The sequence below is a fragment of the Podarcis tiliguerta genome (assembly GCF_965153285.1).
Source record: "Podarcis tiliguerta genome assembly, chromosome: 14".
Taxonomy (NCBI): domain Eukaryota; kingdom Metazoa; phylum Chordata; class Lepidosauria; order Squamata; family Lacertidae; genus Podarcis; species Podarcis tiliguerta.
In genome coordinates, this window is record NC_139547.1 from 43,476,189 (window position 1) to 43,496,212 (window position 20,024).

Sequence of the window (20,024 nt, forward strand, 5' to 3'; positions counted from 1 at the left end):
TTAATGTGTCTGTGTGAGGGGGCATAATTGTTTTTTATTTTGCTTTTGTTTTATTATGTATTTTTTGTTTTCATTTTGTATTTTTATGTTGCGAGCCACCCTGTGATCTTCAGATGAAGGCCAATACAAAATTTAATTGATTAATAACAACTGTATCAGGTTGTACAATGCTACTTCATATGTTTGTTTCTGATATCACACCCACACTGTTAGGTGGGAATATATTTTTCAAAAGGAGATTTGAGATTTTTCCACATGGCAACGGACTTGATGCTTCTCATGCGTGCAAGTTTCCTGTTGTTGTTGTTGTTTTTTTTTTGCAGCATCCATGCAGTTGCCCTTATCAAAATCCCGTCCCATGTTCCACCATCACCTTCTCCCCCGGATATACCATTTCTGCAGGGTTTTCCACAGAAACAGTAAATCTGGAGTAAATAGGGAAAGCAGTATAGCTTGGTACAGTGGTGCCCCGCAAGACGAATGCCTCGCAAGACGGAAAACCCGCTAGACGAAAGGGTTTTCCGTTTTGGAGGTGCTTCGCAGAACAAATTTCCTATGGGCTTGCTTCGCAAGACGAAAATGTTTTGCGAGTTCCTGCGATTTTTTTTCGCTCCCCACCTTTTTCTAAGGCACTAAGCTGCTAATAGCCTTTTAGCAGCTAATCCGCTAATCCCTTAAGCCTTTAATAGCCGCTAACAGCCGCTAAACCGCTAATAGCGCTAATCCGCTAATGGGGTTGCTTCACAAGACGAAAAAACCGCTAGACGAAGAGACACGCGGAACGGATTCTTTTCGTCTTGCGAGGCACCACTGTATTTTGATCAGGGGCGATGCTGTGCAAAGCTTTCCTGCATAAGTAGTGCTGAGTCCACAATAAACTGCAATGTGGAAGCGCCATGAGAAAGACTGTGTTTGTGGCAGTCACTCCCTGGCACCAAGCTGGATTCCTAGAGCAGACAGGGATGTGGCTGGTCCAAAGAGTCTTGGAGAAGGCTGTGATTCAGTGGTAGAGCATCTGCTTTGCAAGCAGAAGGTCCCAGGTTCAATCCCTGATATCTCCAGGTAGAGCTGGAAATGTTCCCTACCTGAAATCCTGGAGAGCTGCTACCAGTCAACATGGGCAATACTGAACAAAATAGAACAATGGCATGACACAGTATAAGGGAGCTTTCTACATTCCCAAGTATCACATATATGACACCAGATGCAGCAGTGGCCAGCAGGGTGGCACAGGTAGGGCTGCGTCGCTTTCCTGGCTTCCCAACACCATGTGTCACTGTCACTTACCAGGACAGGAGGAATGAGGCTGGGGAGCTCGATATGGTGCAGTGCATTGAATCCAACATTCTTGCATCCACACACAACACCAGGCCCCATGCACCACACACCTCCCACACTTAGTAAGTGGCAGCAACAACACACAGTGTTTGGAAGGCAACAGAGCAATGCAGCTCTACTGTACTGCCACACCGGCTACTACTAACCATACTGAAAACCAGCTTGACATTGTTTCCTATACAGCTTTTTAAACCTCCAAGATTCTTTTTGCAGAACTGGCATACTAGGAATTTTTAAAAAGCAAACCCATAAAAAATACTGTCCTTGTTTCCTAGACTTATGATCCATTACCAAGTAACAAAAATCTTTGAAAGAAAGTACCTGGAGGGTACAACAGGTCATGAATAAATTAGCAGGAAATACTCGGCTTCATGCTAAAACATATTCAGAAAATTAATGATGTGCTGTGTTATGAATCAACTCTATAAATTACAGATGCTCTCATACAGGGCACGGGAGAGATTTATCTTTACAACTGTGCATTCCAAATGTTTTCAAAGCCCCCACATTTCCATCACACATTAAAATTAATAAAGACTAATTTTACATTCAGGATTCAGGATTACAAAACTTATCCTACCCTGCTACACTTTTCAGCCTACACTCCTAAAACTGCCCAAGTAAGTTTCTGATTCATAGTTAAACAACATCAAAAGGTGCTGATGTAATTAGTTATGGAAAAAGTTCACAACATATAGCCTGCAGGAGACTACTGAGGCATCCATGTTAAAAACATACAAACATTAGTTTTCATTGAGAAAGTAGTCCTGGCTTTCATTAAGAATTAAGTCTCTAGTCATGAGAACTGAGGATAGGAAAGAGAGTAAGAAGAAAACACTAAACAATAAGAGGTTGCATCCAGCTCAGAGAAGATCCACTGAAATCAATGGGCATGACTAACTTAGGTCTATTAATTGCAAAGGATCTATCCTGAGCAAAGTATAATTGGAAAATATAACCCAAGGAAACGAACACAGAAGAAAAAGCTTTGATGGTGATTTCAATCTCCAAAGTCTTTCAACTGTTTAGATGGCAGGATGCTTTAGGAACCTTCAAATGGTGCAAGACCTGCTCAGGGATGAACCTTCAAATGGTGCAAGACCTGCTCAGGGATGGAGAAAGTGTCATAAAAATATGATGCTGGAACCAAAACAACCAGCAGTGATTGCACATAGTTTGACTGTGGAATCAGTGCTGCTCATACCTACAAGTTTGTTAACATCATCCACATGATGATGTTGCCATCAAAATGTGAGTCTGTATTTTTTAATTTTTTTAATCCGTTTTCCTCTTACTATGGAAAATCCATTCTGTAAAAATAACCTGCAATGCATAACATGTTACGATGAAGAACATCTGCTTTGTGTACAGAAGGTGCCAGATTCAATACTCAGCAACTCCAGATAGGGCTGGGAATGCCCCCTGACTGAACCTCTGGAGAACTACTGCCAGTCAGTGTAGACCAGGGTGGTCCAACTTTTCATATCACATGGGCCGCAAGAGTACTTCAACAAAGAACCTGCGGGCCTCACACTGCTTTGTTGCATGGTTGGGAGAGGCCAAAATTTGATGCCCCCACCCAACCCTCACACTGTCTTCCCTAAGTGAGGCACCAGGCTTTTGGAAGGAGGTGCAAGGCTCTGGCAGGGCCCTAGAGCCCTCCCACTTCCTTCCCAAAGCTGGGAAAGTGCTGGGGGGCACACCTTAGTAGTCTTGTTTCCACACACACACTTTGAACAGTACACCCTCTCTACTTGGCCTGCCTGTGTAATGATACAGTCACATCCTGCAGGTTTTTTTTATTTTTATGAAGGCATGTATCATCAGGGCTACACCCCTGCCCTATCATCTTCCCCTTTTATGAGTATTGTATACCCCTTTGGGGACATGGCTGGGACAGGCAGTTTCAACATCTGGTTAAGCACCACTTAAGACCTGTCTACAAGTAGACATTAGAACTGACTATAGCTGCACCAATGTATTTTTAATGAAACCTTATAACATCATGCTACAGGGTTTTAAGAATCTCCGAAAGGGAATTAAATAAATGCAACACAGATGTTCACAAAAATACAAACAAGAGTGTTTTTACTTCATAGCAACCAAACAGGTCAAACCATTTCCTTCTTCAGACAAATCTCAGGGGTCCACAAAAACACATGGCTTTCTAGCAGATTGTGTGTGTCTGTGCCAAGAAAAAGGAAATGCTGCTGTCCAAAACAACAGTTTGCAGGGCCAGTATTTTATGAAGCATCTGCTGGATTTAAGCTTACAGTCAAAATCCGAATGAGGTAACAATCATGCAAAATATCCAAGTAACTTTATAGAGATTAAACCACTGCAGCAGAAAATAAATAAATAAATAAAAAGCATGTCCAAACTGCAAGGTGAATCACTCAGACACGGGACATGCCAAAATTGAAGCAGCAGGCACAAACTTTTTCTTGATCCAAGGTACGTGTGTGTGTTTTACATTAGACTCCAGTTACACAATCAGACTATTCTTACAAAGTCCATAGTTGGGCAATACCTTTATTAAGAGCAACAAAAAAGGGGTAAAAAGGTAGCAAACTTTTGAGTTCTCCAGAACTCTTCGTTGGGCGAGTTGTTGCACAGAGCAGGAGGTGGCAGGACAAGGGATGAGGGAGTACAAAATTAAGTTCAATGTTGTAGCCATGAGATCATCTGGTAGGCTCAGTTCCACAATGGAGATTGCAGTTCCTCCCAGGTGCTACAGATATCAGGTTACACACCTAGGATTCTGGAATGAAGCAGCAATGACTGTTTCCCCCCATAGTTTTGAGGAAAATAAAGCCCAGCTTAGGGGACGCGGGTGGCGCTGTGGGTAAAAGCCTCAGCGCCTAGGGCTTGCCGATCTAAAGGTCGGTGGTTCGAATCCCCGCGGCGGGGTGCGCTCCCGTTGTTCGGTCCCAGCGCCTGCCAACCTAGCAGTTCGAAAGCACTCCCGGGTGCAAGTAGATAAATAGGGACCGCTTACTAGCGGGAAGGTAAACGGCATTTCCGTGTGTGGCTCTGGCTCGCCAGAGCAGCGATGTCACGCTGGCCACGTGACCCGGAAGTGTCTCCGGACAGCGCTGGCCCCTGGCCTCTTGAGTGAGATGGGCGCACAACCCTAGAGTCTGTCAAGACTGGCCCGTACGGGCAGGGGTACCTTTACCTTTACCTTTAAAGCCCAGCTTGTAATCCAGATCTGTCCAATACCTTAAGCATAGCATACAGGTTGTTGGGTACGCAGAAAGCAGAACTAAAGAGAAGCATGGTAGTTTTTACCTTGGCAAAGCCAGGTATTTTTAGATCTTGTATAACGTAAAAGAGTCAATGGAAGCCAAGCAGTGCAGCATTACCTAACAGTTAGAAAAAGCAGAGTCCATCTTCAGATGGTAGAGAATTCTCCACCTCTGGTTGCAGATTCTGCCCTGAATGGATAGATTATGTGTACTGTACTTCAGGTGTATAAAAAGCAAGGTCGTCTTGTGGGCCCATAGGATAAAATTCCGAAGTCTACAGTTGGTAATAGTATTATTAGGACAGTCATGAAGTCATAACAAAATCCATTTGTTAACATTACACATGGTTTTTCTCTGAGTGAATGACAGCTATTTGCATTTTGGTACAAGACACAAAACTGGGGGTGGGGGCTAAATTATGCCACTTGCCATTTGCCTCAATTTTTCTCCAGCATTCATTCATCTTTCCTGATGAGAACAAAGATAAGCCACAGCTGTAAGACATTCAAATTATTTTAAAATGTTTAATTTTATTTCCTTCAAAAGCAACCTTGGTTTATAACCTAAACGTAAGTAATTTACACATAGTGCTAAATCTGCATTCTCTCCCCACTCCTCACATTCTCAGTGGAATAGCTTCAGTCCAGTTCTGGAGGAACAGGTGCCTTGTGCCAAAAAAATAAAATACCAGAATAGGAACTCTTAGAAAGACATTTGCCACAGAGAGACCAAGAACAGGATGAGCAAGCAACTATTTCTCCCACTCCAACAAAGCACTCCCAAAATTCAGGGTTAATGTGTAGACATATCGTAGGCAACATCGTAAATGTTTCTGCCATTTTCAGCTTTCCATCACTGAATTTAAATGTTATCTTTTTTAAACATGAAAAGCATGTTATCATTCACAACAGTGCAAAAAACCAGCAACAAACTTATACATAAGTGGAATTCTTATTTAAAAAAAGAAAATTTATAAAGCAGCTGCAGCTTATTTCAAAGGGATGGGAAGCAATAAATCAAGTATGAGTAGTACACAAGATAACTGAAGCCATACTGTACTATGAATTTGTATTCAAGAAGAGTCCTTACTTAATTTCAGGATAGTATTCTATCCTCAAAACAAACACTCACAATTTTAACAGAACATAAAGCTTGCTATCAAATGCCATACTGGATCCCAGGATTTCAATTACTCAAAGACACCAACACCAAAGAGCTATGATTAATGGGAAGCCTCTTCCAATCGAAGCTACATAAAAAGATGAGAATTCAAGCAATCAATGGAGAAGGCAGTAACATCTCAAAAATTCAGTTAAATACAGAGATCTTTGTAATTAGAACATAATAGATGATTAGCACCAATTGTCATATCAACCCTAAGACCACAATAGGAAAGGAAGTTCCAGTGAAACTAGTAGGATATATTTCCAAGTACTTTACTTTAGGACCTCAATAGAAATAATTGTCTGTCATAACCTAGCATTATTTAATCTCTACTTAAGTAAAAGGATATTTTAGGTCAAAAGATAAATCGTATAAAACGGGATCATATTGTCTTGCAAATTAGCTGACATACAACTAACTACGAGGGTCGTTCATGAAAGATTTCCCCTGACGTACTTCCCGTGGACTGAGACAAATGAAACTGGGCACAGTTATTAGTTCTTCTCTACATAGCTACCAGCAAGAGTCAAACACTTCGCCCATCGCTTTATGCAGCTGTGGAGACTTCGTCTTTAGAAGTCAGCAGGTTGCGTCAGAAGCCAAGACTCAGAAATCAGCATTTCATTGTCTGGAGAAAGCTTGCCCTTCAAAAATAACTTCATGGTTGGAAAGAGGTGAAAGTCCGATGGTGCAAAGTCAGGAGAATAAGGGGGGGTGAGGAAGGATTTCATAGCCACAGGACCATGCTTCCATCTGAGCAACATGCGATTTGTTAACTGGGGTGTTGTCCTGCAGGAGGTGGATACCTTTGGTCAGCATACCATGCCTCTCGATTTTGATGGCCTTCCGCAATTTCTGCATCAGTGAAGCGTTGTATGTCCCGGTAATTATGGTACCCTTTGCCAGGAAATCCATCATCACTACTTCGCAGTGGTCCCAAAAGACTGTGAGCATGACCTTGCCCACTGGCAGTTAGACACGTGCCTACTTCGAAGGTGGTAAGGCAGAGTGCTTCCATTATTTGGATGGACCCATGTTTCTTCATGAGTAATTAGTCTGGCAAAGAAGTCATCAAGGTTTTTGTGACGCATGGCCAAAAGAGCCCGTGAGCATGTGACTCGTTCCTGCTTCTGGAAAGGCAGCAGCAGCCAGGGAACCCACCGTGCAGACACCTTTCCCATGTACAAATGGTCATGAATGTTTTTTTTACAGTGCCCACACTGTTTTTGACATATGCTGCTAGTTGGCAAACGGTTATGCAGCGATCCTCCTAAATTGTGGCCTTCATTTGCCGGATGGTGTCTTCATCAATGGCAGATTGTGGTAACCCAGGAATGGGAGCCGTTCCACTAAAGTCTGACCACACTTGAACTGACGATGCCAGTGCTTGACTACGTCATACGATGGGACATCCTCCCCATAAGTCCCTTTTATCTCATTGAACGTCTCCCATGATACGCTCCCTTTCAAGTACAGGAACCCGATGACCGCTCTGCATTCAACTGGTTCCATTATCAGACGTTACTCCACGTTAGAACCCATAACAGAGAAACTGTTAGGACTTCAGAGCTACAAATTACCACATTACCTATTGAGAGATGTATCATTATACATGTTAAATTTCATCCTCCTACAATAACTGGAAGTGGGTCAGGGGAAGTCTTTAATGAGCAACCCTCATATATTAGTAATTGTGGCCTAAAAGGAGAAAGAAAGAATTAGCTTCCGTAAAGTTCTGCATACCAAGGAAACCAAGGAAATCACTGTTTACAAGATGAGACCCTTATATTTTGCCAATACTGTACAGACAATTACCACAAGTACAAGTGATGCAATTTTCTTGTGTAAGAACTCCCATCTACTTTTACTGCATGTGTTTGTGTGTGCACACATAAGTGTGTATGTGTACACATCAATATCAAAGACTCACATTTATCTTCATTTGTCATAAATATTTTGAATAGCTTAGGCCAGAGCCATTAAACTCCAACTGGAGTCAGATCTTCTTAAGGAGAAAGAAGGTATTGGCAGGAGAAAAAATGATTTTGCTCTGCACTGTAAGGATGAGACACAAATATCTCCAAGATGTCACAAAGAATTCTGAAGCAAAGAAATCTGTTAGCATCGAGATATAGCTAACAGATACTGATTCAGAGGGATAAGCACAAGGCACAACTAAAATTCAGCTTTAACTCTATGTCAATAGTCTTCAGCATCTTCAGCCACTGCTAACTCCAATCTGCAACAGGAGAACCCAGTAAGTAGCTTCACATGGCACAACACTATTATAGGTTAAATATGTAAAAGTTACTACAGTTTTAGGTGTTCTAGCTACACATTCCCAAACAGCATAGTGAGTCCTAGTTCAGGACACAAACTGGAAACAACCCTCCACGTTCTCTAAAATTAGATCATCACCACCTGTAATGCACTGACCAATCAAAATTACCTAAAAGCAGGGCGAATCATTTGGGATATGCCCCGTTATACAAAAAATAACTGCTAATGTGAGCATGCAGCTGTAAATACTTTCAACCAATAGCAATGTATTCCAACAGCACCAAATGTTCAATTAAAATCCAGTGAGTTGTATAGAAAGCAGCACTAGAATCCTTCTCTAGGATTAGCATCTCTGAAGATATTAGTTTTTCATGTCAAGAGGACTGCAAAAACCAAGAGATATACATTCCAACTGCTGAGTTAACAAGAAAGAGGGCATGAACAAAATTAACCCTAGATTAGCAGTGCTGACAGTCCAATGGCAACCATCAATAAGAGTAATGCTTAAAATTTCATATCCTCTATTTTCATACTGTAAATAAAAACATAAAAAATAAGTATCTGGATTTCCATTTCTTCTGAACACAGGAGAAGCGACAGAAAATCTCCTTCCCATCTGCAGGCACAGATTACCTGCAGTTCAAATAATCTCTCTGCATGAAAAAGATCACTGCAAGGAAGCTTGACGCAGCCACTGCTCTACTAAATCAAAACACAATACACTTAAAAATACAAAGATGGAAACACGGTGTCAACACAGGAGAGGTTTTTTAAAAAGCCAAAATAAATTTGGACTAAAAAAGAGAGAACAGATTTCCAGCTATGAATGCACAGTCTCAGAAAATCTAATTTGAACAAGCTGTGAATATTAAAAGGAAACCACATTAAAATGTTGATACTTGCTACTTTAGAGGTGTAATGAGACAAAACATCCTTGGGTTTCGTTTTGAATGTTACTTGGCATTTTTAGTTCCATAAACCAACAAGAAGAATGTTGTCCAACTAACATCTTTGGACATCACAAGCGCTGCTGCCAACCAGAGCCAAATGAGTTACTGTGTGAATAGTCAGCTGGCAAAGCATGTCTTTAATATGTGAAGGAAAAGGTCTCTGGGGCCATTCACAAGCTGTGCCTGTATTTGGAGTGTGTGCTTGTTGTTATTTCCTTACAGATTTGCATATGTTACTGGATATGCAAATTTAGAGTTCAAATGTTGTAAAAGTCAAGCCAACTAATTCCCCATCCAAATCGCTCCAGATAAATTAAATCATTTGCAATCCACCCTATTATTACCCCAAATCAGTTCCTCTTCCATTCATTTATCCCATTAATTGCCCAATAGATCCTGCTCCAAATCAATTCAACTCCTCTTCAGTTATCCCCTTACCTCCAAATCATCTCTATATTGTCTTCAGTTAATTTATTTCTCCAAATTAATTTTACAGCACAATGCTAGCCTGCTTGGAAAAATAATAAAGGGCTCAAACTCACTGTATGCAATGCCCATCCTTTCAGACATTACAAGGAAGCACCACCAGCTGGATTGCCAGTTTTGGACCCATAATCAGGGCCTGATGAACTACATATCCTTGATTAAATTTGCAAGAGATCTTCCATCAACAGTATAGTTATGAGCAGTAAATATAAAACAACCAATAAAGTGCAAAACCTTAGTAACGTTCAACACAATAACTAATGTTATTTTGAAGAGTTTCCACTATATTTGTTCAATATATTGTTGTTGTAGCTTTAACACTTTTGTGATTGTTTTTCTGCATTCATATCAAACTGGAACACATTAAGGTTCAAGTTTTGGAGTACCTCCAAAGGGAAGTGCTTAAAGATGGGTGACAATTACCAACAGGGTTCTTCTAAGTCCCCTTATCATTCATAACTGACAGAAAAAGGCAATTTTCATCTAAGGCTGAGATAAAGGAGGAGACAGTCTCAAAAGTTTTTTGTTTAGATAACTGCATGTGGAGCCCATGATTCTTTATAAACACATACTACAACCTACACAAAAGTGTTTTAAATATGGAAAGTCTAACTTTGCTCATTTTGGCAGCTTATTTAACATTTTACCCCCTACCTAGTTTGTAGAAAACAGGACTGCCAAAAACACATGTTTGCTTTTGAAGGAACAGTCTCAAATACCTACTAAACAGCTCAGGAAACAACTGCTGAGAAATGTTAATAGCAGCATTGCTTGTTTATAGGATGCCTTCCTGCAACATGTCACTGATTAATCCTAGCATTTTTTCCTTATGTCAAGATAAACACACCACACCCACTTGGTTTCAGAATTCTAGCTTCTTAGTCTTAGTGCAAGAGATCATAATGCAACTATTACTCATGCCACATAACTAGCTCTTCATATATTTGCACAACAAATATAAATAAAGGAACACAGAACAAATTCAGCTTCCTTATTCAAAAGCAGGAATGAGAACCTGTGACCCTCCAGATTTTGTTGGGCTCCAATTAACATCAGCCCTGGTCAACATACCCAAAAGTCAAAGATGATCGGGGCTGCAGTCTAGCATATACCTGGAGGGAAACAGGGTCCCATGGTTGTTCTAAGGACTTCTTGATAAAATGCCTTGGTCTTGAAATTACATAAATTACTTTTACAATTTTATTACCACTGTCCTTTGTGTGCTGCTTGATTAGGCAAAGCTTAACTCAAATGTCTTAACCCAATCCCTTTCGTTGAAAATCCTATATGATGTTCAAACTATGGGCGCATCCATTATAATTCAACAGCCTGAAGGAGTACCCAAGGACGCTATGAAATACGCGCCCTAGATTTTAAAGGTATGTGTTTACAAACATTTGAGCAAATGTCTATGGAAACTGTATGCCTGTTCAAACTGGATAAACTGCTTAGCAATTACTGCTGCACCTAGACTGAGGCAGCAGCAGTGCCCATGTCAAACTATAAGAAACAATTAACCTTTCTATCACACATTGTTTTCAGCAAAGCGTATACACAATTTCAGGCAGGCTAAAGAACACACAAGGATTTCACTGTGAAAGAATGAACAATTTGTCATCAACCTTAACACTACTGGTGGCACAAATCAACCATTTGAAACTGTTCATTGCATCTCCATGTGGCTTCTAATGTCCCTTAGTCTTCTCCCCTTTCTATAGGATCTTTTATACCCAGGCCTCATCCTGCATCACTAACTTGCCTTTTGCAACCATTGACACAACCCCTAAACACTATGCATTCATTTTTCCTCCTCCAGAAACAGATGACCTTTCAAGGGGGGAAATGGGAAGGGGACATTAATAAGTTAGGGTATGCCATGACACAGAGTTCTCTATTGTCCTCCATGCTGAATGGAACAGTCCCAATCAGAACAGCATCCCTACATTAGAATTAGCAAAACAGGCAGTGCTTGCTTTGCCTTGCCAGAAAGATTAACCCAGCTCCTCCTTCAACAACACTCCTCTTTATATAGCAGGCAGCAGCCTGAAAACTACTCACTACTCCTTATTATATTCATGTCTCTCAGTACTCTACCCCATCCCGAGAGGCACTGATAAATATGTGAAAAAGCAATCTGTGGGCGACAGTGTGGGGGCAGAGAAAAATATACATGAATGGGAGTTGTGTGCAGTTAGGAGATAGGAACAAACCATGTCAAGAAGTACACATGAGGAGGGCTTTTTTTTTTTTTTTAGAGTGGAAGTGGTTATAGAGAATGGGAGACATGATATGAGTAGCTATTGGGAGGGGGTGAGCCTTACTTCAGTTAGGGGAAGGGGTCACTCACTGCAACAGGATGAAAAAATAGGAGAAGAGGTTATGTTGCCAAAATAAAACTGCAAAGGACTAAGCATACATAGGAACACATGGGGATTGGAACTGTAGGGGAAATAGTAGTATTTGCGATGGTAAAATGAAAGGAAAAATTGTTGTATAGGGATCAGAGTCACCACAGAGGACAGTCACTGTTATATGTCACCTGCAACAGGTTGCTAGCTAGCCCCACACACTGACAGCAGCTGCCAGCTCACAGAGTTCCTCCCTGCACTGCAAAAAAAGTAAAAAGCAACACAGTTCTGGGCTGTCTGGATCAAACTACCCAACTCAAGCTCTGACATATAGCAAAACTAAATTTGGAAACTGAGAAGTGGGGCAACAAAAGAAGCAAGGGACATGGTGACTGGCGTCATTCAGGAGAACAAGGATCACTCATCACTCAAATCATTTAAATGGTTAGCTTAATGCCAATCAGCCTGTCCCTCAAAACTGTGATTACAATTGGGCTGGTCAAAAGCATAGTAAAAGGAGTCAGCTGTTTCCAAAATTCAGTGCATGCTTACGGGTGTTGCAAGGAGGACTTTAATCTTCATTGGTGATTGCAAGTACTGTATAGAAACAGGCCAGTACATGGAAGGCAAGGGTGTGATCTTTGTGCTTGGGGTACGTGTCAGGAACAGAGTCCACCAAAGCCCAAAAAAATCCTCAAGCTGTGTGGAGACTATTCTGAGAGGGTGGAATATATCTGCATACTTGACCCTGTCAATTCAATTCTTCTCTGAATCAAAATGCACTTCACTGACATGACAATGTAATCATGTGTTGTTGGAAAGGATTTTAAACTCCCTCAAGTGCAGAACTGGGAGAGCGAGAAATTGGTACTTGGTTTCATTCCCCACACAGGAATCACACGTACAATTTACCAAAGCAAGACAGAGAGAGGTTGGTTCTTTTTTTTTAAGTATCAAACTGCACTTCAGGCAAGTTTGCTCTGGACCTCGACAGGAAGGATGCAGCTGATCGCCCAAATCATATATGTTCACTATGGGGACTAACCAAACAAGAAGCATTTAAATTCGCAGAGCCAAAAACATAAACAAAAAAGTGGAAGCCAAGTTGCTCTGGTATAAGAAGCTTTCCAGTTTGTCACACTCTTGGGACCGACACCGCCCAACTTGGAAACCGACCTCACAGGATTGTTGCAAGGATGAAATAGGGCGACCCAAACACACACAGATCTCTCCCCTGATCCTCCCTGGATGAAGCTGACAGACTGTTCCCAAAAATGTCTAATAATCCCTGCGTTAAAGGGGGAAACTCTGCACACGCTCAGAGGCACTCTGGTCTCTCTGCGTGTGAGGGCGAGGGGGGAGTCTCCCTTATCCGTGGTCTTCCACGCCGCCGCCGCCGCTGCTGCTACGGCCGCCGCCGCCTCATAAAGCTCCCAAACCAAACTCCTCTGCCGCCCCTACTCACCGTTTCCTCCTCCTCCTCCGTCTTCGTCCATGTTGGGGCTGCTGGCCGAGCACTGGGCGATGTTAGAGGCGTCGCGAGGAGCCCGCGCGGACTCCTGAGGGGGGCGCTTGGCGGCCGGCGGCTCCGGCTCCCCTCAGCTCCGAGGCGGCTGCCGATGTCCTCGTTCGCCTCGTTTCTCCTCAGCGGAGCTTCTCCGACTGTCGCTGCCGCCCGTCGCAGCTGCTGCTGCTTAGCGAGGCTCGCCCGCCCCTTCTCATGTGACCCACGCAGGGGAAGGGAGAAAGAAATATTATGTGGGAGGGAGGAGGAGGAGGAGAGGCCGCCTCAAGCTCAGGCCCTCCTTCGACGCCGCGCTCCGCCACAAGGCAGCAGCGCCGCCGCTGCCGCTCCGAAAGGCCGGGTTTCCGTGAGGGGAAATGGGGGGCTGCTGCTGCTTCCCTCAGGCGACCTTCGAGGAAGGGACGCCGCTGCTCCCCTTTTCCCAAGGCTGCCCAGTCGCTCGGGAAACCGCCGTTAAAAATAAAGCGCATAGTTTCTCTGGGAAGAAGCGAAGCAACCCAAAACCGTCCCCCTCAACTGCCCGAGGAACTCAAAAGAGCGCCCACCTCCGCGAGCGATTCCTTTGGTCGTTTGAACAACGGCAGCTATTGTTATTCATTCAGGGCGGGTCAGAGGAGCCAGCTCCTTAGGACTAAGGAGGGGGCTTCGGCCCTCCAATAAAATATTTGAGGGTGCGGGGTTCCCCCAAAGTCGGTCGGCATTGCCATTCAAATAGTGCACCGTGTCAAGTGATCGATTATGCGGAGCGGTTCTTGCCTCCCATATTTTATTCAAGTTGGCACCCCTGGGTCGCCTCACGGCAGTTTTAAATTCAAGGTTAAAAACACTTTTCGCCCCGCCTGGGTGTTAACTCGGGCCAAACTAGTCGCGAGGTTACTTGCATGGATGTATATGTATTCAGGTGAACAGGAGCAGTCTGGAAGCTGCGGGGATCCAGTTGCCTGGCACCCCAATCTCGGAGCGGTGCGAGATTCCAGGGGATCCCGGAGTTTACTCTTTGTTTATGTTTCCTTTTGGGGTGAGACATAGCAGAGACTGGTGTCTTTAGTTTAGGGGCTATATAGTTTGTGTACACATATATACTCACCCTGAGCCTGCAGTGGAGGGGTTCACAACATTAGCACCCCAAAAGTCTTGTTTTACCCCATAACTGCAGCCAGTTCCAAACTTGGGGCGGTGCAGGCAGTTCCACTGCATAGGGTGCCAAGGCAAAGGGGGCACTAAATAATAATAATAATAATAATAATAATAATAATAATAATAATAATAATATAAAATTTTATTTATATCCCGCCCTCCCCAGCCGAATCCGGGCTCAGGGCGGCTAACAACAATAAAACAGTACAAAAGTACAGCACAAACAACACTCTAAAATCATTCATTATAAAATTAATAATAATAATAATAATAGAATAACAACAACAATACAGGTACCTACAGAGAAGAAAGCAACTGTATGGGAATGAATTACTGTGATAATAAGAAATATTATGGGATTGTGCCCAAAAATGTCCTCACTCGGTGCAGTATTAGCAAAGTTAGGGCAGCCAATACATACTACTGTATACCTTTAAAGAACATTCAAACACACTCTTTCTGTGAGTTTACCACAGATACAAATCCCAGCGACCCTTAACAAAGGACAGAGTACAATTTATTTTTTAGGGGGGAGATGTCCTTAAAATGTGCTTTAAAGGTATTGTGTGTACACAGTAGGGCTGACAAGCCAATCCTATAATGATTATTTTCCCTATATTGAGCTCCTTACATTGAGAGATTAGCAAATGATGACTGGAAATGGGATGGGGACTGTTAGTAACCAAGGTAAGATTGTTGCTGCAGCATTAATCTGAAGCGTTTTAGAATATTTCCACATTTTGTGCTATGTTTAGGATTTCTGTTGTGCCATAGAAGGATGATATGAAAGGGGTGAAAAACTTTCTCTCCCTCCCTCCCTCTCTCTCTCCCTCTCTCTCTATATATATATTTCCTTGTTCATAGTTCAGAAACTGCTGGGTCTGACCTTCCTCAGAATACCTTTCAAGTTCTCTACTGTCATTTTATTAATCCCTAGAGAGAACTATTCTTTGGTTTTTTTATATTGCTCCTTCACAAATATTAGTGCTGTGTTGACACTCTTGTTTAAGTTCAAAGTGTTCCTCAAATATCACAGTTCAGGTTTCGTCTGTGAGGGGCTCAAAGATTTCCTATCCTTTTTGTTAGGCCCTAGTTTATTTTTTTTCCAAACAGATCAGATTCCCTACATTCACTATGTTGCTTTTATTGCAGTTTGGGATTATTTGTTCCGGTTAATTTTTTGTTCAGGGGAAAGCTAATAAAGGTTGAGTAAATGGTTTATTACACATGTGAGGAAATTTAACATGTCATTCAGATTATATTGAGGAATTTCACATGCAATAATATTACTACTGTACAGTGGTACCTCAGGTTAAGTACTTAATTCGTTCCGGAGGTCCATTCTTAACCTAAAACTGTTCTTAACCTGAAACACCACTTTAGCTAATGGGCTTCCTGCTGCTGCCGCCGCACCGCCGGAGCCCGATTTCTGTTCTTATCCTGAAGCAAAGTTCTTAACCTGAAGCACTATTTCTGGGTTAGCGGAGTGTGTAACCTGAAGTGTATGTAATCCGAGGTACCACTGTACTCTAATTTTGTGTTGTTTACTTAATAGCTGGTGGCTAAAAACTTGTCATTTATGCAAGAAGAGTGGAAGGAATCAGAGGCTGAAGCTGAAGCAGGAGAGTTGGAAGAGGGAGGCCAAGAGGCAAAGATGAATCAGGCTGGTGAAGAGTCCTCCCCTCCCCACTTGTCTCCCAGAACCAGAAGAGGCATGCAAAGGGTGGAGGAGAGGTTGGCTGCATGCAGGTGCAGTCTCTGATTACTTGGGAAAAAACCCTGAGCAGGAGGAGGCTGTGAGGAGGCAGGGACTTTCAACCTCAGCAACTGATTTTCATAGAATAAGTCCACCAGGAATGAGCTGCTCTGCTCTTTAGGCCTGACACTCAACCAAGACTGTCGAGATTGTGCTTTGGCTAATAATAAGTTAACTCCAATTTTGAATTGTATGATTACTGAATTGCACGCTCCTGTGACACAAATAAACTTATATTCGCTGATGGCTACAAGCCACGTTCATACTGGATCATATCAGATACTCAGAATCTCCAGAGAGTAAATGTGGGGGATTACCTGGCTGGGAGACTGCAGTCACAGTTCATCATCAGGCTCTAATGATGATGATGAAAAAAGTAGTTGAGGTGTGTGGGAGTACTTGAGGGAAGGCACAGTAAAGCACTTGGGGCTGAGTGAGCTCCAACCACTGGTATGGTTGGCAAGTGGCTGCACACCAGTGAGTATTATGACTGAAAAATGTAAATGTGTAAGTGCTAACCTACCAGATGTGCACAAAGGAAAATCAGACCTGAATGACCAGTTTGTGATATAAGGTAACCTTCTGGGAGTACCTTGAGAGCTTGTTACACTTGGCAAGCCAAACCATCACAAATCCAGCTTTCCCCTTATGAATCCTACAGGTAGGACCGGCCTTATCATTAGGTGGAATGAGGCTGCTTCAGATTCTACAAAGCAACAAACCAATCTGCTCCGAGGCAAGCTGACTTGAGCTACACATTTTACATAGCTGTCTTTTCCCAAATCTAAACTTGTTTCTGACTTTCTGTTCTGCACCCCACCCCCCCAAACTCTTTCAGGTGTGTCAAAACCCATAGCCTGGATAGACATTGCAATCCAGGCAACATTAAGGATCACTGAAGCCCCTTTCTCTTGTCCCCAAATCACCCATCAAGTCTGTCAGGCAAAACCCCAGCAAATCGTCTCATTACTGCTAACTGAGTCAGTCAAACTCATAACACCATAAAAGAACTAAATTTCATTAATTAGCCAGATGTCTCACAGTTGGAGGAAGGTTATTGACAATTTAACAAGCCTTCCTTCCTACATTGTTATAAAGAGTAAACACAACTTTTTAGGGTGGATTTTCCAAATGAATATTAAAATATAAACATATAAGCATAAAATATATATGTTATTGAGCAGCTGCTTTGCAATGGCTGAGCTTCCAGGAAAACATTTAAAATAATCTTGAAAGATCATTAAGCATTCATAGAGAGAATAATGAAACATTAATTCGCAGCATAGAATAACTGCACAACAAAGACTTGTGTAGAAGCAAGGATTGGTTACCATTTTTAAAATCTGTATTTTAATTAAGAAAATGGAACGCAGTCTATATTTTCTGTTAATTTTGCATAAGGAGGAGAAAATCAGCCCAGCATTTCAGAAGGCAAAGAAGGAATTTTGGAGTGGAAAAAAACACTAAATAGAGGAATTTTTCCGAGGAAGCTGCAAGCATACAGGAGTCAAATAAATACCTGATGAAATCCCACTGTGGTTTATGGTGGTGGAACTGAGATGGATTTGGCACTTTACATTCCCTTTGTGGCCAGAATAGGATTTACACCATCATGGGTGTAGGAAAACAATTCACTATGCAGCCCAGAATCTGATATATTTAGCATGTGGGTTTCTAACTGCTCCATGGCTGTTACCCTAAGAAGACAAGAGTCCCAAACAAGATTTAAAAACTAGGTTGCCCATCTCATTTTGTACCTGGTATTCTGCAAACATCACTGAGAAATTTATGCTAGCATATTTCTCAGCGATGTTTATTGTTTTTGTTATGATTAAGTTTATTACATTTATATACCATATTTTCCTCCAAAGAGATCAAGGTGGTGTACGTGGTTCTCCTTACCCATTTTATCCTCACAACAACCCTGTGAGGTAGGATAGAGGCTGAGGGACGGTGACTGGCCCAAGGTCACCCAGTGAACATCATGGCCAAGTTGGGATTTGAACCCTGGTTACTCAGGTCACAGTCCAACCATCTATTACAGCACACTGGTTCTCTTTGCAAAATTGAAACAAGAATGCACTATTCCAGATCATTAATTTTATGTATGCCCTAACCTATTGGCTGCTGATTATTTTTTAATTGTAATTTTAATATTTTATTTCACTGTATACCACCTTGTGATTTCAAATGAAAGATTGCTATGCTATGAACCATCTTTGTAGTCAAGAAGGCTACAAATCAGGGCTGCAGTGATTAGTAATCAGCTTCTGTGGTGCAGTACAGAGGGATTGCAGAGGAATGCAGCTCAAATACTTTATTCCAGAGCAGGAGCAATTAAGTCATCTGCCAGAGCACCAGGGGAATTGACAGATCCTTCTTTCTCCAGCAAGTGAATGAGGTGATTATAACCCATTCCAGTTTGTTTGTGACAGATTAGCATAGAGGAAGGCAGAGAATGAGTTAAACAATAAAGCAAAGGCTGGATACATCTTAACTTTTCATGGATGGGGTTCCTACTTCATGGCAGCAGTTTAAATGGTCAAGGATGTCTGTGTTTCTAGCTAAAAGTTAAAAGCTGTACTTTGGCTGGCTGAAAATATTTTGCTAAAGCTGAACCTGTTTCACAAACTGAACCTATGCAATCGGAAGTAAGTACCGCTGAGCTCAATGGAGCTTACTTCCAGATAACTATGCCCAGGATTTTAAATAGTTATCATGCAATGTTACAGCAAGTGGTTCAAAAAGCTGGAGACAGGAGGCAAGCAGTCTTTTACTTCCCTTGGCTCCTAAGCCCATTGCATGATTCTTTAATGGCTGACTCATCAGCTGCTGGGGTTAATAACTGGAGTTTCATAGGACAATATTAGTACATTATCAGCATAATGTGATTTCACGGCCTCTCTATTCCTGTAAATGTTACTCAGCTTATGTCTACTGCATCTTGAAGGAAAGCTGTTTTATTCTGGGGCTCAGTCTGGCATACCTTGGATCCCAAATGCCTTGTGTGTCGAACGTTTTGGCTCCCAAATGCCGCAAACTCGGAAGCGAGTATTCCAGTTTGCAAATGTTCTTTGGAACCCGGATGTCAGACGCTGCTTCCAATTGGCTGCAGGAGCTTCCTGCAGCCAAACAGAAGCCATTCCCTGGTTTCCAAACGGTTTGGAAGTCAAACAGACTTCCAGAACGGATTCCATTCAACTTCCAAGGTACAACTGTATTCAGCCCCTCAATCTCACTGCAAAGGAGTCTGGTATCTGAATATCCCAAAACTATGTAAATGTCCATTAAATTTGATAAATACTGGGAACGTCTCCCCCCATCTTCTCTTTTCCACCCCAACCATCCTAGCATCTTTTCCCACTTCTCCCCCAACATCTCAGGTACTTTGCCCTCCCTAAAAATCTCACCTCTTTCCTACTCTTCCATTCTGGTTCATGGTGGGTCCAGGTCTCCTATGAGGAAAGGTTGAAGCATTTGGGACTTTTTAATTAAGATCATGGAGAAAGTGGAAAGCGAAGAAAATCTGCCCCCGTGGTCTCATGATAGAAGAAGAAGAAGATGATGATGAAGAAGAAGAAGAAGAAGAAGAGGAGGAGTTTGGATTTGATATCCCGCCTTTCACTCCCCTTCAGGAGTTTCAAAGCAGCTAACCATCTCCTTTCCCTTCCTCCCCCACAACAAACACTCTGTGAGGTGAGTGGGGCTGAGAGACTTCAGAGAAGTGTGACTAGCCCAAGGTCACCCAGCAGCTGCATGTGGAGGAGCGGAGACGCGAACCCGGTTCCCCAG

At 42.4% G+C, this 20,024-nt stretch overlaps 1 protein-coding gene and 1 long non-coding RNA gene across 2 annotated transcripts in view; one reads left to right on the forward strand and one right to left on the reverse strand.

Moving 5' to 3' along the window:
• Positions 1 to 14,599, reverse strand: part of CYTH3 (cytohesin 3) — a 75,254-nt gene extending 60,655 nt beyond the window's left edge. The window contains exon 1 of the mRNA XM_083413667.1: positions 13,280 to 14,599. Coding sequence (XP_083269793.1) covers positions 13,280 to 13,310 — 31 coding nt within the window. The 5' untranslated portion in view covers positions 13,311 to 14,599. The remainder of the gene's footprint in view (positions 1 to 13,279) is intronic.
• Positions 14,600 to 14,735: 136 nt separating this feature from the next.
• On the forward strand, positions 14,736 to 16,493 carry LOC310664578. Its single transcript, XR_014504968.1, has 2 exons — positions 14,736 to 15,163; positions 16,032 to 16,493. It is a non-coding gene; the product is annotated as an uncharacterized lncRNA (long non-coding RNA).
• The last annotated feature ends 3,531 nt before the right edge of the window (positions 16,494 to 20,024 follow it).